We start from the raw sequence: 17448 nt of genomic DNA, 5'->3' as shown, positions 1-17448 counted from the left end.
AATAAAAAAAAAAAAAAATTTACCTTTATTATATAGAAATAATCAATAGAATGACAGTCTACTAGGTAATAAAGCTTAGCAAAAGAGTCACCCAGCTGAAAATAGGAAAACAAAGCTTATTATAAGGGCTTCATGGAGATCTGGCAAAACAAGGAAAATATTGTAATTCTATAATTTTAAGAAATCCAGTTCATTTCAAAGCCAGTAGAGTAGGAGGTATGGCACGCTTTTATTCTTCTTACTCACCAAAAGACCTATTGTGTATGAACAGTAGTCATGTCTCCAGTGAGTTCCCTTTGTGGTCTTGATGGAATGGCCTTAGAGCTAGTTGTGTGTGTGTGTATGTGGGGGAATCACTTGTAATACTCAGGACCACAAGCTCTGACTGATAGACATTGAATCATACATTAAAGGAATATAGAAACATAGGACAAAGACCCTATTTTTCAGGAACAACTAAGAAAACAGTATCAAATCAGTGAAAATGTATTGGGTGTCTACCACTAAGTACAAAAATTTTACATTAGGTGCTGTGTAGTATATAAAAATACAAGTGTCAGAATTTGTGACGTAAGTGATTGCTTGACTATAAAATGACTCGTATGATTTTACTAGGCGGTTTGCTCTTCTGGTCTTATTTTATTTGGGCCAGTTGCATTGCATTCCTTGATGGAGAAAATAAATGAAGAGTTTATTGCCCATACCCTGTACCTCCAACAATGAACCCTTTTCTGGAGATTTCTTTCTTTGTTCCATATTTAATGTTGAATATAATTTAGTGTGAGAAATTAGATTCCTCTATTTAAAGGACCGTAGTGAACATGAATATATTCTTTATCACGTATAAATTAATTCAGTGGTACAGACTGTGAGAACATTGTTTATATTAGCATTTCTCAAACTTTTTGATCTTAGGATCCCTTTATACTCTTAAAAATTATTGAGACCCTAAAAAGCTCTTGCTTATATGGGTCTATTGATATTTTACCATATTAGCTATGAAAATGAGGAATTTAAAAAATATTTATCAATTCATTTTTTAAAACCCATGACATGTTAACATAAATAGCATGCTTTATGCAGAATAACTAGTTTTATAAACAGTGAACATTTGGTTCTCACAACATTGCTTTATACTTTTATAAATTTCTTTAATATTTGGTTTAATAATAGAAAGCTGGATTCTCATATTTGTATTTGCTTTCAATCTGCTGCAATACATAGTTTTGACTGAAGTGTTTGAAGAAAATATGAGAGTTTTGACCTCACAGACCCTCTGAAAGGATCATGGAGACCTTGCCCCCCAGTCCAGGTCTCGTGGGTCACACTTTAAAAACCACTGGTTTACAGGAATTTTCAGTATATTGCATTAAGTTGTCAGAATTCACTAAGTCATCAGAAGTGTTTGTTTATTCCTTAAAACTCTAGGTGTGTATTTCCTTGAATTTGGTAGATGTTTAAAATGATGATTTGTACTATTAGTTATAGTAATATTCTTCTGGGGTTATGACTGGAGTCATTCTCTTTGCTTCTCTTTCTTTAGGTGACCTAGTGATTCTCGATGGCGCTCCCACGGCCGGCTGGCTGCAGGGCCGAAGCTGCTGGGGTGCCCGTGGCTTCCTCCCATCCTCGTGTGTCCGGGAGCTCTGCCTCTCCTCGCAGAGCCGGCAGTGGCACTCGCAGAGCGCTCTGCTCCAGATCCCTGACTACTCAATGGGGCAGGCCCGGGCGCTTATGGGGCTTTCTGCCCAGCTGGAGGAAGAGCTGGACTTCAGAGAAGGGGACGTGATTACTATTATCGGAGTTCCTGAGCCAGGCTGGTTTGAAGGGGAACTAGAGGGTCGAAGAGGCATTTTTCCAGAAGGTTTCGTAGAGCTTTTGGGGCCCCTGAGGACTGTGGATGAGTCGGTAAGTTCCGGAAATCATGGTGACTGCATTATGAATGGTGAAGTAGATACCCCTACAGGAGAAGAGGAGAGGGGGCCAGAAGAGGAGGATGAGCAGCCAGGGACCTACGGAATCGCCCTCTACAGGTTCCAAGCCCTGGAGCCAAATGAGTTGGATTTTGATGTAGGCGATAAGATCCGAATTCTGGGGACCCTGGAAGATGGCTGGCTAGAAGGATCACTGAAGGGCAGGACAGGCATCTTTCCTTACCGGTTTGTAAAGCTATGTCCTGAAACAAGGATGGAGGAAACCGTGGACCTGCCGCAGGAAAGCAGCCTTACTGGGGTCCCTGAAACATCTTTGGATTGCTCAGAGAACTCTTTAGTAGTGGAGGAAAAAGGACATGAATTGCATGAGTATGAGGCAGAGAAGTCCAACTGTATTATTCCTGAAATATCTCCTTCTCCCCTGGCTCATCTGACCTCTGAATCTGAAGTAAACAAAATCTCTCACTGGGATGAGGGCAGCTCCAGGGGGCCCCTGAGAAGCCCAGGTACAGGGCATGAACAGTCTTCTGTCACAGACTCCTCCATGAAGGATCCTCCCGAGGTAGTCAATGGTGTTTCCTGCCAACCTCACGTACCTTTTCATCCCCAGCTGCCGAAAAACCAGTGTTATTCTAGAGCAGGAAGGAGCCACCCAAGCTCAGAGCAGTTCTCTGACCCTTTTCCTCTAGAAGCAAGGACTAGAGACTATTCCAGCCTGCCTTCCAGAAAAACATACTCGCAACCGAAAACCCTTAAGAGGCCAGTGTCTCCTCTTCACAGTGGCTCCTCTCCTTCAGCCTCTAGGGTGGTCAGACCTAGCCAGTTGAGCCCTCAACCCCAGAACATGGCAAGGTGTGCCAAAAAGCACCACACACCCAAAGAAAAAAATGCTTCCCGCTTTTGTTCCGAGATGAAGCCTGGTCTGCAAGACAAGGCGCCCACCTTGGAAGCATTAGTCCTTCCACAGGGAGATGGCAGCGTTGACCTGGATTCTAAGTTGACACAACAGCTGATAGAGTTTGAGAAGAGCTTGTCAGGGTCCGGCACAGAACCAGATAAAAGTTTGCGCCACTTTTCAATCATGGACTTTAGCTCTGAGAAGGATATATTTCGAGGTTCCTCAAAGCTGATCACCCAGCGGGAGCGGCCTGAGAGGAGAAAGGCCTTAAGGCCACCACCACCCCGTCCCTGTACTCCAGCATCTACTTCTCCCCACTTGCTGGTGGACCAGAACCTGAAGCCTGACCTGCCCTTGGCGGTGCGGCCCTCTCGCCCAGCTCCCCTGCCTCCTGCAGCGCAACAGAGAGTGAGCGCGGTACCCGCCAAGCTCCTAACCAGTAACCGTGCTAGCTGTGAGACCCTAGAAAAAGAGGCCCCTGAGACTATGGAAAAGACTTTGGACCACACTTCCCAGTGTCCCTTGGTATTGGTGAGGGTTCAGGAAATGGAACAGGACTTGGATATGGATAGCAGAGCTCAAGAAGAGCTAAATTCAACGCTGGAAGATAAGCAAGAGGAATCCGTAAGGGCAGAGACTCTTGAGAATCTTGAGTTCTATGAGAGCAACATTGAAAGTTTAAATATGGAACTCCAGCAACTTAGAGGTAAGTGATGAGGAAATAATATATACTTGTTTCTTGACACCTGTAAGTCCAAGTAGCAGCCTACCCATGTTTTTTAGGGATATGTTTCCATCTTTGATTGACTATTAAATATGATTAGCTTTTTCATTACCTAATTTCTTCTATCATCACAATTAGACTTCTCAGTCCCTATGTATCCTATGACCACTGTGGCCTCCTGACTTTGTTTGAGGCTCAGATACAGAAACTTAAACCTCAGTGGCATTTATACCTCCTATTCTGCTATGACATCCTTAGCAGTCATGCAGATGGGAAGTCCCCAAATATAACTTCCGTTAACTAGGCTCTACTGAGGACTGAGATGTTTAGGCTAAGACACATGCGAAACTACATCTTACGTCTTTGTGGTCTAGGGACTAGATTTCAATAATAATAATGGCTAACATTTATTAACTTATTAATAAGCATTTGTTACCATTTACTTACACAAAGGATCTTCACAGCCACCCTGAAGGTACTGGCAACTTTATAGATGGAAAAAATAAGTTATAGAGATTAAGTCAGTTGCCAAGGGAGCAAGGATTTGAGCTTATGTTTTTAACAACTCCTGCTCACTGCTTCCCATCTTGCACATTCAGAAGTTCAAACACTATCCTTTAATTCGGGGTGACCAGCCTCTGGAGACTTTGTATTCACCAGGCTGCCAGGAGAAATAATTTGCAAAGTAGGAAGAGTAAGAGAGTGAGACAACAGGAGAAGAAAAGCAGGTGGTGTTACAGAAAGAGAGGAAACCTGTATCTAAAATATGCTCAGGAGAGGACCGCTGTGCATGTGCACACCCTTCTGAGGGAACTGCAAACTCAGAGGCACGGAAGTAGGCTGGGGTCCTGGAGCAAGTTCAGTGTGATGAATTGGGGAGTGGCTAGGCTGCTGGGCCCATGGGTCAGTGCACTAAACAGGGGCAGCAGCATTTGCCCTCAAAGCTAAAGCACGAGGATGAGACCTCAGAAAGGTGCCATTTAATATGAGTACCTGAACTCTTGGGGGAATGCCAGATACCTTGATGGTTTCAGAATGCCTGAGGAAGAATTCTAAGGAAACTTTGGCTCAGCACTATATCCCCAAAGCCATAGCAAGCCCAAGGATTTTCCAGTGCCTTCAATACCTACAATTGAGATATACTTGTAAGTTATTCTTGCATTAGATATACAAGTGGCAGAACAAAAGTCTCCCACATTCCAGGTAGCAGGAATTTTTTAATAATGTTACTTTTGAGAATTAGTAGTGTTCCACATAAATGCTATATCTTCAGTCCTTAAGAACATCATGCAATGTTTTTCAATGGATATGTAGATTAATGGACTGGTACTAAGTGATGAAATCGGCGTAATTTTTAAATTCAACTGGTCTGCTTTTTCAGGACTAATTTAATAATTCTATTAGTGTTCTTACTGTTCTTTTGTTTTTTTTTAATTCTAAAGGATTAATACTGTTAAAGATCAGCAGTAGGTGGGTAGGGTCTTAATCAGAAAGACTTTTCTTTATTTGAATACACTAAATACCACATTCAGTGTATTAATGTTGACTTAATGTTGATTGTCATATCATACATCATATCATATATCATATATGAATTGCCAGTATGATGAAATTACTTATTCCTTGCAATCACTGACAGTGTCTCTTGAGGTCATCTTTTTCTGTCTTCATAAAAAGCCTTTTCAACAATAAAGTTAGTCCCTTGAAAGAGAGGAAATTAATCAGTTTAAATACCAGGATTTATCACTCAAATCCAGTCTTGTATAGCCTCTAATCTTGAAATTTAAGGCCTAAGATTTAAAGAACTTTTGGTGCAGCATTTATCTAATTCTGATTGGTGTTTTTGTTGTTTTTGTTTCTGTGCCTCTCAATAAAAGTTTTAAGAATACTGAGAAGATGGGTACTGAGTGTTAGTCAGTGTGTCAGTCAGTGTGTCATTTCCCACACACCCAGCATGTGTTCTATAGGCAGTAGACTCCTTAAATACTTGATGAATTTAAGTTAGTTTAACTGAATGAAATTGAAGTTGCCTGCTCTATACCTAAGAGCTTTCAAAGATTTTGTATCTCTGCTGTTATTTTGAACTTGAACTGCTAGGGGGATGGGGACTGTCAGTGCAGAGATGTCAGTGAGACATAGTTCATGGGTAGCAAAATAGTCCTGTTTTGTGCCGGAAGCAAAATGAAGTTATTTATGGTAGCTATTCCTCCTCCTCTAGCTCTTCCTCCTCCTCCTTCTTCTTCAAATAAGAAAATGTATGGGCAAATGCCTAACTATGCTTATCACACAATAGGCATTTAATAGGAGTTGGAGAAATTAGAAGAAAATACTATTAAGAAGCACTTCTGATTTCAAGACTTAAGTATGAAACTAGCTACATCAAAAGGGAATAAATACTTTGAATGAATTAAATTTAAGTATGACATGATATACAGATTTTCACAGTTTTTTCATATCTGAATCTATTCAATATTTATACCATTCTTCATATGGCTCTTTCTTAAAACTATGGAATTATGAAGTCAGGAGGATTCATTTCCTATAAACTTTTCTTTTCACGTCTGATGTGTTACCTTTCATAGTTTCTTGTTTGCTGCAAATACCTTTCAACTTGTTTTTAAATTTGCTTTACATAAGGTAAAAATAAGGTTTTATAGTCTGTGTATGATAATTCCAAGATATTAAGTAGTGGTGAGACTGTTTTTCATGCCATGTGGTTCTCATTAGTGTAGTCTAGACTCCCTGTATGTCTGACTATCTTTTACTGTATGTTAGTCATTGTATTTAGAAAATTATAAGACCTGAGAGGAAGGCACCTGACTCCAGAGAGGATTTGCATTTATTTGCTTCTTTCAGTTGTTTGTGGTCAGCTGTTTCCAAATTCCTGAAGGACAGTAATCTTTAGGGTTCAGGAACAAGAAATTATAATTCCTGGTAAATCTTAAAATTATAAATTATTCTGTGTTTTAAAAAACTATTTACATGTTCTTAAATGATAATAGTAGTGACCATAATAATTAACAGTGAATAATTTTCCCATATTAGGAATGTATTAAAATTTTTAGAGATTTTTATATATGTACATATGACAGAAATATATATGAAGTGCATTTTATTATTACTATGAATCAAAAATTGTGACAAGATTTTATATTTTAGTGACATGTAAAAGTGTTTTCTTTCTGATAATAGACTTTTTTTTTTTTTAAGATTTTATTTATTTTATTTTTTAGAGAGAGGGGAAGGGAGAGAAAGAGAGGGAGAGAAACATTAATGTGTGGTTGCCTCTCGTGCACCCGCAACTGGGGACCTGGTCCTCAACCCAGGCATGTGCCCTGACTGGGAATCGAACTGGGGACCCTTCAGTTCGCAGGCCAGCACTCAATCCACTGAGCCACACCAGCCAGGGCCTGATAATAGACTTTTAAAGTGTTTTTTACTTTTTATTTTAAAATCATTTTAAATTTACAGAAAATTTGCAAAAATAGGACAGAGCTTCCATATGCCCTTCACTGAGCTTCCCCTAACCCTAACATCTTACATAACTATAAAATATTTATCAAAATAAAAATTAACATAATAGACATTTGATAATATAAAAGATTTAAAAGAAGGGAAAATTAACAAAATAATTGTTATATTATTTTTAAGTTATAAAATAATTTCTGAAATATTTGGTATTTAAAATTTATCCTTTTTAGAAAAATTCTTGTTTATTCTATTACAGTTGTCCCTATTTTTCTCCCTTTGCCCTCCCTATCCAAGCCCCACCCCCGCTCCCACATTTAGTCCCCACACTGTTGTCCATGTCCGTGGGTCACTCATACATGTTCTTTGACTAGTCCCTTCCTCTTCTTTCCACCATTCCCCCTTCCTCTTCCCCTCTAGCAGCTGTCAGTCTGTTCCCTGTCTCCATGCCCTTGGTTCTGTTTTGCTCATTAGTTTATTTTGTTCATTCAATTCCTTTTATAAGTGAGATCATATGGTATTTGTCTTTTGCTGACTGGCTTATTTCACTTAGCATAATAGTCTCCAGTTCCATCCGTGCTGTCACAAAGGATAGGAGTTCCTTCTTTCTTTCTGCTGTGTATTATTCCATTGTGTAAATGTACCACAGTTTTTTAATCCACTCATTTACTGATGGGCACTAGGCTATTTCCAACACTTGGCTATTGTATATAGTACTGCTATAAACATAGAGGGGTATAATTCCTTTTGACTTGGTGTTTTGGAATTCTTAGGGTATATTCCCAGCAATGGAATCATTGGATCAAAAGGCAGTTCAATTTTTCACTTTTTGAGGAAATTCCATACTGTTTTCCACAGTGACTGCATCAGTCTGCATTCCCACCGACAGTACAGTAGGGTTCCCTTTTCTCCAAATCCTCATCAGCACTAATTGTTTGTTGATTTATTAATGGTAGCCATTCTGACAGGTATAAGGATATCTCATTGTGGTTTTAATTTGCATCTCTCTGATAAGTAATGTTGTTGAGCATCCTTTCATATGTCTATGGGCCATCTGTATGCCCTCCTTGGAGACATGTCTGTTCAGGTGCTTTGCCTGTTTTTTAATTGGATTGTTTGTCTTCCTGGTGTTAAGTCCTATGAGTTCTTTATATATGTTGGAGATTAAACCCTTGTCCCATGTATCATTAGCAAATATGTTCTCCCATACAATCAGTTCCTTTTTTATTTTGATGATGTTTTCTTTAGTCATGCAGAAGCTTTTTAATTTGATGTAGTCCCATTTGTTTATTTTTCCTTTATTTCCCTTGCTCTAGGAGATATATTGGCAAAAATATTGCTACACGGGATATCTGAAATTTTACTGCCTACGTTTTCTGCTAGGATTTTTATGGTACCATGACTCATATTTAAGTCTTTTATCCATTTTGAGTTTATCCTGATGTATGGTGTAAGTTGGTGGTTTAGTTTCATTTTTTTGCATGTACTAATCTAGTTCTCCCAACACCATTTGTTGAAGATGCTATCTTTATTCCATTGTATGTTCATTCCCCCTTTGTCAAATATTAACTTGAGACATGGGTTTATTACTAGCTCTCTATTCTGTTCCCTGATCTATGGGTCTGTTCTTTTGCCAGTACCAGACTGTTTTGATTACAGTTGCCTTATAGTATATTTTGATATCAGGTATTGTGATCCCTCTAACTTTGTTCTTCTGTCTCAAGATTGTTGTGGCTATTTGGGAGATTTTTGATTACTGCTTCAGTTTCATTAGTTCTTATCGGTCTACTCAGGTTTTCTGCTTCTTCCTGATTCAGTTTTAGAAGATTGTATGTTTCTAGAAATTTACCCATTTTTCCCAGGCTGTCCAATTTCTTGGCATATAGTTGTTCATAGTAATTTCTTATAATTCTTTGTATTCCTGTGGTATCAGTTGTTATTTCTCCTTCATTTTTAATTTTATTTGGGTCCTCTCTTTTTTTCTTGATGAGTCTGGTTAACGGTTTTTCAGTTTTGTTTATCTTTTCAAAGAACCAGCTTTTGGATTCATTGATCTTTTGAATTGTTGTTTTAGTTTCTGTGTCATTTAATTCTGCTCTGATCTTGATACTTTCCTTCCTTCTGCTTGCTCTGGGCTTTGTTTAGTGTTGCTCCTCTAGTTCTTTTAGATGTAGGGTTAGGTTGTTTATTTGAGATTTTTCTATCTTCTTTAGGTAGGCCTATATTGCTATGGACTTTCCTCTCAGGATTGCCTTCTCTATGTCCCCATAGATTTTGGGTTGTCTTATGTTAATTTTCATTTGTTTCCACATACTTTTAGATTTCTTCCTTGATTTCATTGCTAAACCATTCATTATTAAATAACATGTTATTCAGCCTTCATGTATTTGAATGTTTTTGAGTTTCTTTCTTGAGGTTGGTTAAAAAGTTATCCTTAAAGTAAAATGTTAAATATACAAGGCATTAGTTGATTGGTCTAATGGTATTACTTTTTGTTTTGTGATTAATATTCCAGATATAGAAAAAAGTTTCCATTTTGCATGGATATTGGTTAAATTGTTGAGTGTATCTAAAAGCATCTTCAGGTGGGGCCATTAGGGTACATGCTGCTTCATGTAAGCTTATTTTCTTTTTTATCAAATAAAATATTTCATCTGCTTGCTCTGAGTTTGGCTTTGCCATTGAAATGGATATTATTTTTGCTGATTCAAATTTTATACTAAATTTGTGACAGTATTCACATCTTCTCTTTACATTTCTATATTTACAAAGAACTGTAGTTCTATAGGAAATAAATAGAACTATAGCAAATAAACTCTGGAAAACACTGGGCAAACATTTGTGGGTAGTATTCAAATAATGGAATATTCACCTCTCTCAGCAAGATTTAGCAACCCTACGTAGACTCATGTGTCACAACTGCCAATTAAGGACTTATTTTGCTTCTAAAACTTGATATTCTTGGACCATCACTTATAAGATTTGTGTAAAATATACTGTGCAAATGAGCTTATTAATATTTATTTTACTTGCAAGAATGACTCACTGTTGGCACACACATAGCACAGCAACAGCTATAAGCAAAACCAGCTGATTAGATTTAATTACTTCTCTGTGTACTGCTGTCCCGGTGAACCTTTATCTTCTACTTTGTGTCAGTATTTTCTGCTGTTGCTTTCACCTTGACAGCTGTGGATTCCCTCAAATTAGTAATGTTTCTCCTCCGCTGCCTTGCGGCATACCTCTTCAGGGGAAAGGCTAAGGGAGTAAACCCCTACAGAAAATCCGGAGCCGGAGTCCCTAAGGCAGTTTGACGTTGTAGTCAACACCGGCAACTCCTGCGGCGCACCTGAAGCCAAGCTGTATTGACTCCGTCTTTCCCTTGGACCCTTCAGCTGCGAAGAGAGGGGGGGTCTGCTGCATGGGCAACAGCAGACCCTCCATATTACCCTGCCCAGGCTCTGTAGCTTCAGCTTCACTGGAGAGGACACTCCAGCATCATCGCAAGATGTCGATTCAACACGGGAGGAGACAGATACCGTGTCACTCCCGAGTCGGACTGCACAGCCATTCTCGGCGGTGCAGATAGACTCTTAAGAAGCTACACCATCGTCTCTCGAGACGGACGGTTGCCGAAACCGAAAGTAATGTTTCTACACTTACTGTTAAGCTTGATTCTCACAGGAGTGTTATAACATTTTCTCTGGGTTCCCAGATTTCTCAGCTAATTCTCCTTAGGATTCAAAAAGACATAAATTTCCCAAGAGTTGCTAAGAAGGAATTCCCGCATGGAAACACCAGTCATTCTCAGTCCAGTTCCACCTTAAATTGACTTCAAGCCTTACAGTACCTTGGACGACCAGGGACCCCAGCTGTAATTTTGCAAGAGGGCTAGTCCTTTGGAATATTAGCTTATTACATGAAAGGTCTCCTGTTAGACTCCTCATCTTGCAGCTCTAGCTTTGAGTTTTGGGCTCCTCCCCAGAGGGCTGTTGATTGAAAGTTCCATTTTCTGGGATGGGCAAGCACCCAGGGGCATTGTGGTTTCTGTGGTTATTTAGCTCTCTGGATTCTACTTTTGCTTTTAGTTTTGGCTTATACATTACCATCTTGTCAGTGGTTTGATCATTTTAACATGTTTTTTTTTTTCTACTATTTTCTCTAATTTTTAAGCTATTTTTCTGTGAGAAGGTTGGTTCAAATAACCGAAACTTCAATTATTGGAACTAGAAAGCCCAGTATTAGTTTTAGATAAGCCAGTGTTTGGCTCTGAGAATTAGGAGTTTTAAATTTGGAGTCATTATGTGGAGTCAGTGTAGAATATTAGAAGGCATTTAGGGTGATAGTGCATTGGGGAATGAAATGTCACTTTGTTGGCTTCAGGGTGTTACTCGATTCGACCACTCATTCATTCCAGCAAATGTTTTTTGAGTTTTTACCATGTGCCAGGCACTGTGCAGGGTCTATACCACGGTAATCAACGTGAATGTGTTCTCTGCTTTCAGGAGCTTCTGGTCCAATGAATTGCTAGTTAATAAATTACGTCCATATCTAAAATACAGTACCTTCAAATCTGATAAATGGATTGACTTCTGAAGCACTGGAAACACATCAGGGTTAGTCCACAGACTCGGATTTCCCAGAACACGTTACTTTTGGAAGCTCTGACTAGGCCTGCATGCTGCACTGGGAGAATCTCATTTTGCATATCATAGTCCTTTTCTTTTCTTTTTTTTTTAAAGAAAACCTATTTATTATTTTATATTTTATTGATTATGCTATTACAGTAGCTCTGATTTTCCCCCTTGGCTCATCTCCACACAGCACCCACTATACCCTCAGTCAATCCCCCCCACCATTGTTCTGTCTATGGTCATGCGTGTAAGTTCTTTGACTACTCCATTTCCTATACTATACTTTACATCGCCGTGGCTGTTCTGTAACTACCTATTTACACTTCTTAATTCCCTCACCTCTTCACCCATTCCTCCGCATCCCCCTCCAATTTAGCAACCATAAAATGCTCTCCTTAGCCTTGATTCTGTTTCTGTTCTTCTTGTTTGCTTAGTTTGTTCTTTAGGTTCAACTTTTGATAGATACTTTTTTTTTTTTTTTTTTTTTGCTATTTTATTGTTCATAGTTTTGCTCTTCCTTTTCTTAAATAAGTCCCTTTAACATTTCATATAATAAACCCTTCATCCATCCTTTGATTCTAAATGATAGCTTTGCTGGGTGGAGCCATCTTGGCTATAGCTCTCTGCTTTTCATGACCTTGAATATTTCTTGTCAATTCCTTCTAGCCTGAAAACTTTCTTTTGAGAAATCAGCTGACAGTCTTATGTGAATTCCCCTGTAGGTTCATAGTCCTTTTCTGTCTGTAGGAGGGGCTCACATGCCTGAATCTGACAAATAGGGTTTGCGTTCATTTCTTTACTCAGTAAATATTCCTTGAGTACATGCTGTGAGCCAGCCACTAGCTGTACATTGATTAATAAAACAGGCATAGTCATAGTATCATTCATATTTGTGTGTCTTTGAAACTCTAGTGATTATACTGATAATAACCTGTACATTTAATCACTGTCTGTCTTGCTGCCTTTGAATCATGGCTGTAGTTCCTTTTGGTGTGGGCTGTGACCCATGGTTCTGGATCAGTGGATGGCAAACTAGACTGAGTCAGCCTCTTCTACATCAGGAAACTTGTCCCTAACCTTCTCTCTTGCTTTTATAGTAATGCCAAGAGGAGAGATGACAAGAGACTCTTGGGGTAATTTTTAATTTTAATTTAAATGACTATTGCAAATCACATCAGAATATGTTTTTCAGGAAATTAACATTTTCAGCAAGATATTGGATTGGACCTAAAGCTCATTAAAGAGAGCCATTAGATTAATAAGTTGGAGAATTAATGATATGGAACAATGACATCTTTATACTACAGTGATATATAATACCCTAAACAGATTTTTTAAATTTGAAAGTATGGTTTTTCTACATACAGAAGCAAGTTGTTATTCTGAAGACTCTTTGGAATGCTTCGAGTATAAGAATTCTTTCTTAAAACTAGTAAAAGGTAATAGATTTAAATAGCCAAATAATTTTGTGGTCTTTCAAGATAAATTTTTATGTAAAAGAAATAATAACCTTTCTTCCTACTTTGTCAGTACATAAGAAAAAAGCAAGTATCCTTGGCTGTATAACATCTGGTTTGGGGTGTTGCCTCGGTAAAAATTAGCTCAGTTACTTCTAATGGACTTTATCTTGGTATAAAACAGCAACCATAGTCAGAAGCCATTAGAGACTGCTAATTCAGGACAGAAACTAGTTTTTATTTTAGGATAAATGGTTTAATATATGTGAAGAAATTTAACTTGAAATAGTTAGCTTAGTTTTAATTAACCTGTGAATCACTATTCTTTGCAGTTTGCAGTATGGGTTTTTTTACCCTCAGCTCCAGGCCAAGGGGTGGAGAGACTGGAACAGATCCAGGGACTTGAAGTATCGGTTTCAGATTTCACTGAGGATTTGCAGTACCAAGTGAAAGGACTGGTGTCTTGCTAGCATGGACTCCCCAACAGACTAAAAACTCTGGGCAGTCATTTTTTCAGTAAATATTAAGCTCCTATACTATGTGCCAGACAATATTCTGAGGTTACAGCAGTGATCTCTGCCCTCATGGGGAGAGAGAAACAAGAAGTAAAAATCTGTACATAGTAGAAGGCAAAAGAATCTGTGGACTCAGGGAAGACCTCACTGAAAAGTGACATTTGAGTGAAGATTTGAGTAATTATAGGGAGCCAGCCAAGCCTTTTTGGGGGCGGTGGGTAATTGTTCCAGGCAGATAGGACAGTAAGTACAAGAGTGTGTCTGGTGTTGGAGGAATAGCAAGGGGGCCTTTTCAGCTAGAGCAAAGACATGGGCTTTGTAGTACACCGTTCAGGGTAAGACAAGAAACCACGGGAAGGTTTTGAGCAGTAGAGTGATATGATCTGATTGACAACTTTACAGAGTTACTCTGGCTACAGTGTTGCTAACAGAAGTGTCACAGAGAGACCAGTTAGGAGGCTAGTATAGTCATCCAGGCAAGGGATAATGGCAACCTTGACCAGGATGGTAGAGTAGAGATGAGAAGTGCTCAGTCCTAGGTCTGTTTTGAATTAGAGCCAATAGGACTTACTGGTAGATTAGACATGAGGTGTCAGAGAAAAATAAGAGTCAACAGTGACCCTGAGGATGATCAACTGGTAGGACTGGAGTTTCCAGTAATTTCTCAATTAATAATGAGAACTGCAGGAGATGCTGGTTAGTGGGGGAGGTGGGACTGGGCAGAGGTCAAGAGCTCAGTTTTGGTTACGTTGAGTTGCCAATAAGACATCCAGGTAGAAGTATTGATTAGCCAGTTTGGTATACAGGCCTAGAGTTCAGGAGGGGAGAGGTTAGGGCTGGTGACATAAATTTGGGACAAATAGATTTTGGCAGCATATAGATGGGCATTATTTAAAGCCTTGACATTTAGTGAGATTACTTTAAAAGGAAAAAAGTATACATAGAGAGGAAAGACTAAGCCTCACGATGCGTCTGGAAGATAGGTGCTGAAAGCGTAGAGTAGTAACAGCAATTGTAACTAACTGAGCAATTATCGTCAAACTGTATGCTAGGTGCTTTTATGTACTTCTTTTTATCCCCCAAAATGTCCACATTTGAAAGATAAGAAAACTGAGGTTTGCCCAAAGTCTCAGTAAGTGACCCAACTGCAGGTCTGTTTCATTACCTGGCCTTATGTACTGTGCCACGTTTTGACGTAAAGAAGGTGGTAGGAAACAACACTTGAAAAATATCGGATCCATTAGGGCTTAAGGAGGTGGGATCCCAACTGACTCTTGGCCATCTTCCCAAACCTTATGCCAGGCATAATATTTTTTTTAGTATTCTCAGCTATTGAAACTATTTGCTAGATTACAAATATCCATGAATTTAAGAGCGTGTATATATATACATTGTTATATATTTTTAAACTGTTCACTCCTTCTTCACAGGTATACTTTTGACTGCTAGCTTATCAGGAAGTAACTCAATTTCCAAAATGTTTAGCCGTTCATGCTAGTCACCTCCCCAAGCTGCTCACAGTTCCATTTCCTTTATTTGAACCCTCATTTAACTCATATTTATAACCCTTTACATTCATCTTAAGGTTTAAACTCTAAAATATCCTCAATGAGTCACACAGCCCTATTCCACTTAGAACATTTATACCCTTGAGAGTATATCAGATTTCCCCCAAACACCTCTTATTCTTCTGTATTCCAGACGTTGTTTCCTTTTCCAATACTCCCAGATTCTTTTCTCTGTGTTTCTGCCTTCCCTTCTCTTAGTCACTCATCAGTGCTTGGTTTCTTCCTCATTTGCAGCACTCACCTTTAGATCTTAGGTGTCTTTCTTTCTCATTTCCAGACCCTCTTCCTATACAACCAGAGACTATAGCAGCATTAACATCTATGAGTAACTTTAGCCATAAGGATGGATCTTCTTTACAACTTCTCATTAACCCTTAGGCTGAGAGGCAGCAGCACTCAATCGGAGTGAAATCACATTCCCAGTTATATGAATATTTCTTCGGTTCCTACTGTGTGCTAGGCAATTGGTATACAGGAGAAGCCATGGGTCTCGCCAGTGTTTAGAAGTGTGACTGACAAGGGAGATGAACTAGCAAAGGAGACAGAACAGCCAGTCCAGGGAAGGAAGGATTTCAAGAAAGAGAAAGTGATGGTGTCAAAAAGCTGCTTAGATGAAGCCTTATTTGAAGAGAGGTCTTTGCACAACGCTCTTCCTGCACTTTGAATTCCCACCATTATGTATTAAATTCACCAATAAAGAGTGAGCCTACAGAACCTTAAGGTCCCACCCTCAATCTCAGTAACAGCAGAACCCCAGGCCCACACCTCTGTATACTCAGTTACCTCCAGAATCATCTAAAGGACCATTGGATTCAATGACCTTGTCGAAAGCAGCTTCAGTAAAGTGATGAAGAAAGGGCAAAAAAGCCTTATAGGAGTCCCTCCGTTTTTAACAGGAGCTAAGGCAGAGTGTGTGGATACAGATTCAGACCAGATGGGAGATTTGGTAATGAAAAGATGAAGAAACAGGCTTAGAGAGTTTAAGTGACTTCTCCAAGATTACACAGCTTATAAGAGGCAAAGTCAGGATTGAAACCCAAGGCTAGCAAAGCCTGCGCTCTTAACCTCTCAGCTGTACTGCCCTCTGCCTCATGTCTAGCATGTGCTCAATAAGTGCTATAAGCATCAACTCATTGAACATGTCAGTACCTACTGTGTACCCCATGTACAGAGCTATGTTGGAGGTCGGAAGATAAGTTAGACATGATCCTTGCCCTCAAAGAGTTTTCAGTATAATAAAAGGATATAAACAAGCGTAATGCAGTTTTGTGCCACATAAATGACATTTTGGTCATTGTTGGTGGTCTCATAAGATTATAATGGAACTGAAAAATTCCTATCCCCTCATGATGTGGTAGCCATGGTAACATCCTAGTGCCAAGCATTACTGTTTTGTGGTGGTCTCAGTCTATCCATAGTAATGCTACTGACTCAGAAATGTCTAGGGGAACATACCTGGGCCCTGATGAGCTTCCCACAGACACCTACCCTTTCTAAACCAAGGTCACGACTGACCAACTCTATAGTTCTTTCATTATGATTGCAAGATGGCCTTCAGCAATAACTATGAGAAACTTTGAAATAAAAAAAGTTTATTACAGGCTCTGGAGGGAACAAGGCCCACCAGTGGGCACACGGAGAGGTGGAGGGTAGAGAGAGAGAGAGTTGGCCTAGGATTCTGCTTTTATTGGGGTCGAAGGTAGGGGCCTTAGTGACACCAGAAAAGCCAGTGTCTGTGCTGCCTGTCATCGACCAGACCCAATAAGCAGAGACAGGGATTGAATCTTTATGGGCACTTTATTCAATGGTCGGGCGATCTGAGAGGACAGTGGATTTTACCCTAACAGACTGTCTTAAATTCCATTATAAATGAGGCTCTTTTTATAAGGAGAAGAAAAGTGTAGGTAAGGGGTTTGGAATTCAGGAAAAAGTTAATTGGATAAAAGCTGCAGCATTCCTTCATCTGTGTCCTGGGCGGTGGTCATCTCACCTAGGAGTACAACGGCTCAGATACCATCTTGATTGCTTGCAGGCCTCCTGAGGCACAAAGGTGGAATTGCTTATGGTCTCCTGGAGTCAAGGTGGGTCATACCTCCAGTTCTTGAAACAATAGCTTTTTACATGCATTGATTACTAAGCTTACTAGCTGTTACCTGAAACTAAAATTTTCCTACGTTTGAGCCCCCGTCATTCGGGTTCTGCAGGCTTATTCTTTATTGGTGAAGTTAAAACATAAGAGTAGGAATTTAA

The 17448-nt window shown here is 39.4% G+C and overlaps 1 protein-coding gene across 1 annotated transcript in view; it reads left to right on the top strand.

Annotated features, from left to right (window-relative positions):
* The window catches only part of DNMBP (dynamin binding protein), a 100427-nt gene that overhangs the window by 36060 nt on the left and 46919 nt on the right, over positions 1-17448 (top strand). The window contains exon 4 of the mRNA XM_090278396.1: positions 1544-3538. Within this exon, the coding sequence (XP_090134522.1) occupies positions 1544-3538 (1995 nt within the window). The remainder of the gene's footprint in view (positions 1-1543; positions 3539-17448) is intronic.

The sequence above is a fragment of the Furipterus horrens genome, unplaced genomic scaffold (assembly GCF_987537825.1).
Source record: "Furipterus horrens unplaced genomic scaffold, mFurHor1.1.pri manual_scaffold_5, whole genome shotgun sequence".
In the NCBI taxonomy this organism is placed as follows: domain Eukaryota; kingdom Metazoa; phylum Chordata; class Mammalia; order Chiroptera; family Furipteridae; genus Furipterus; species Furipterus horrens.
Note: the sequence above shows the minus strand (reverse complement) of the source record. Positions and strands in the feature narration are given on the sequence as shown.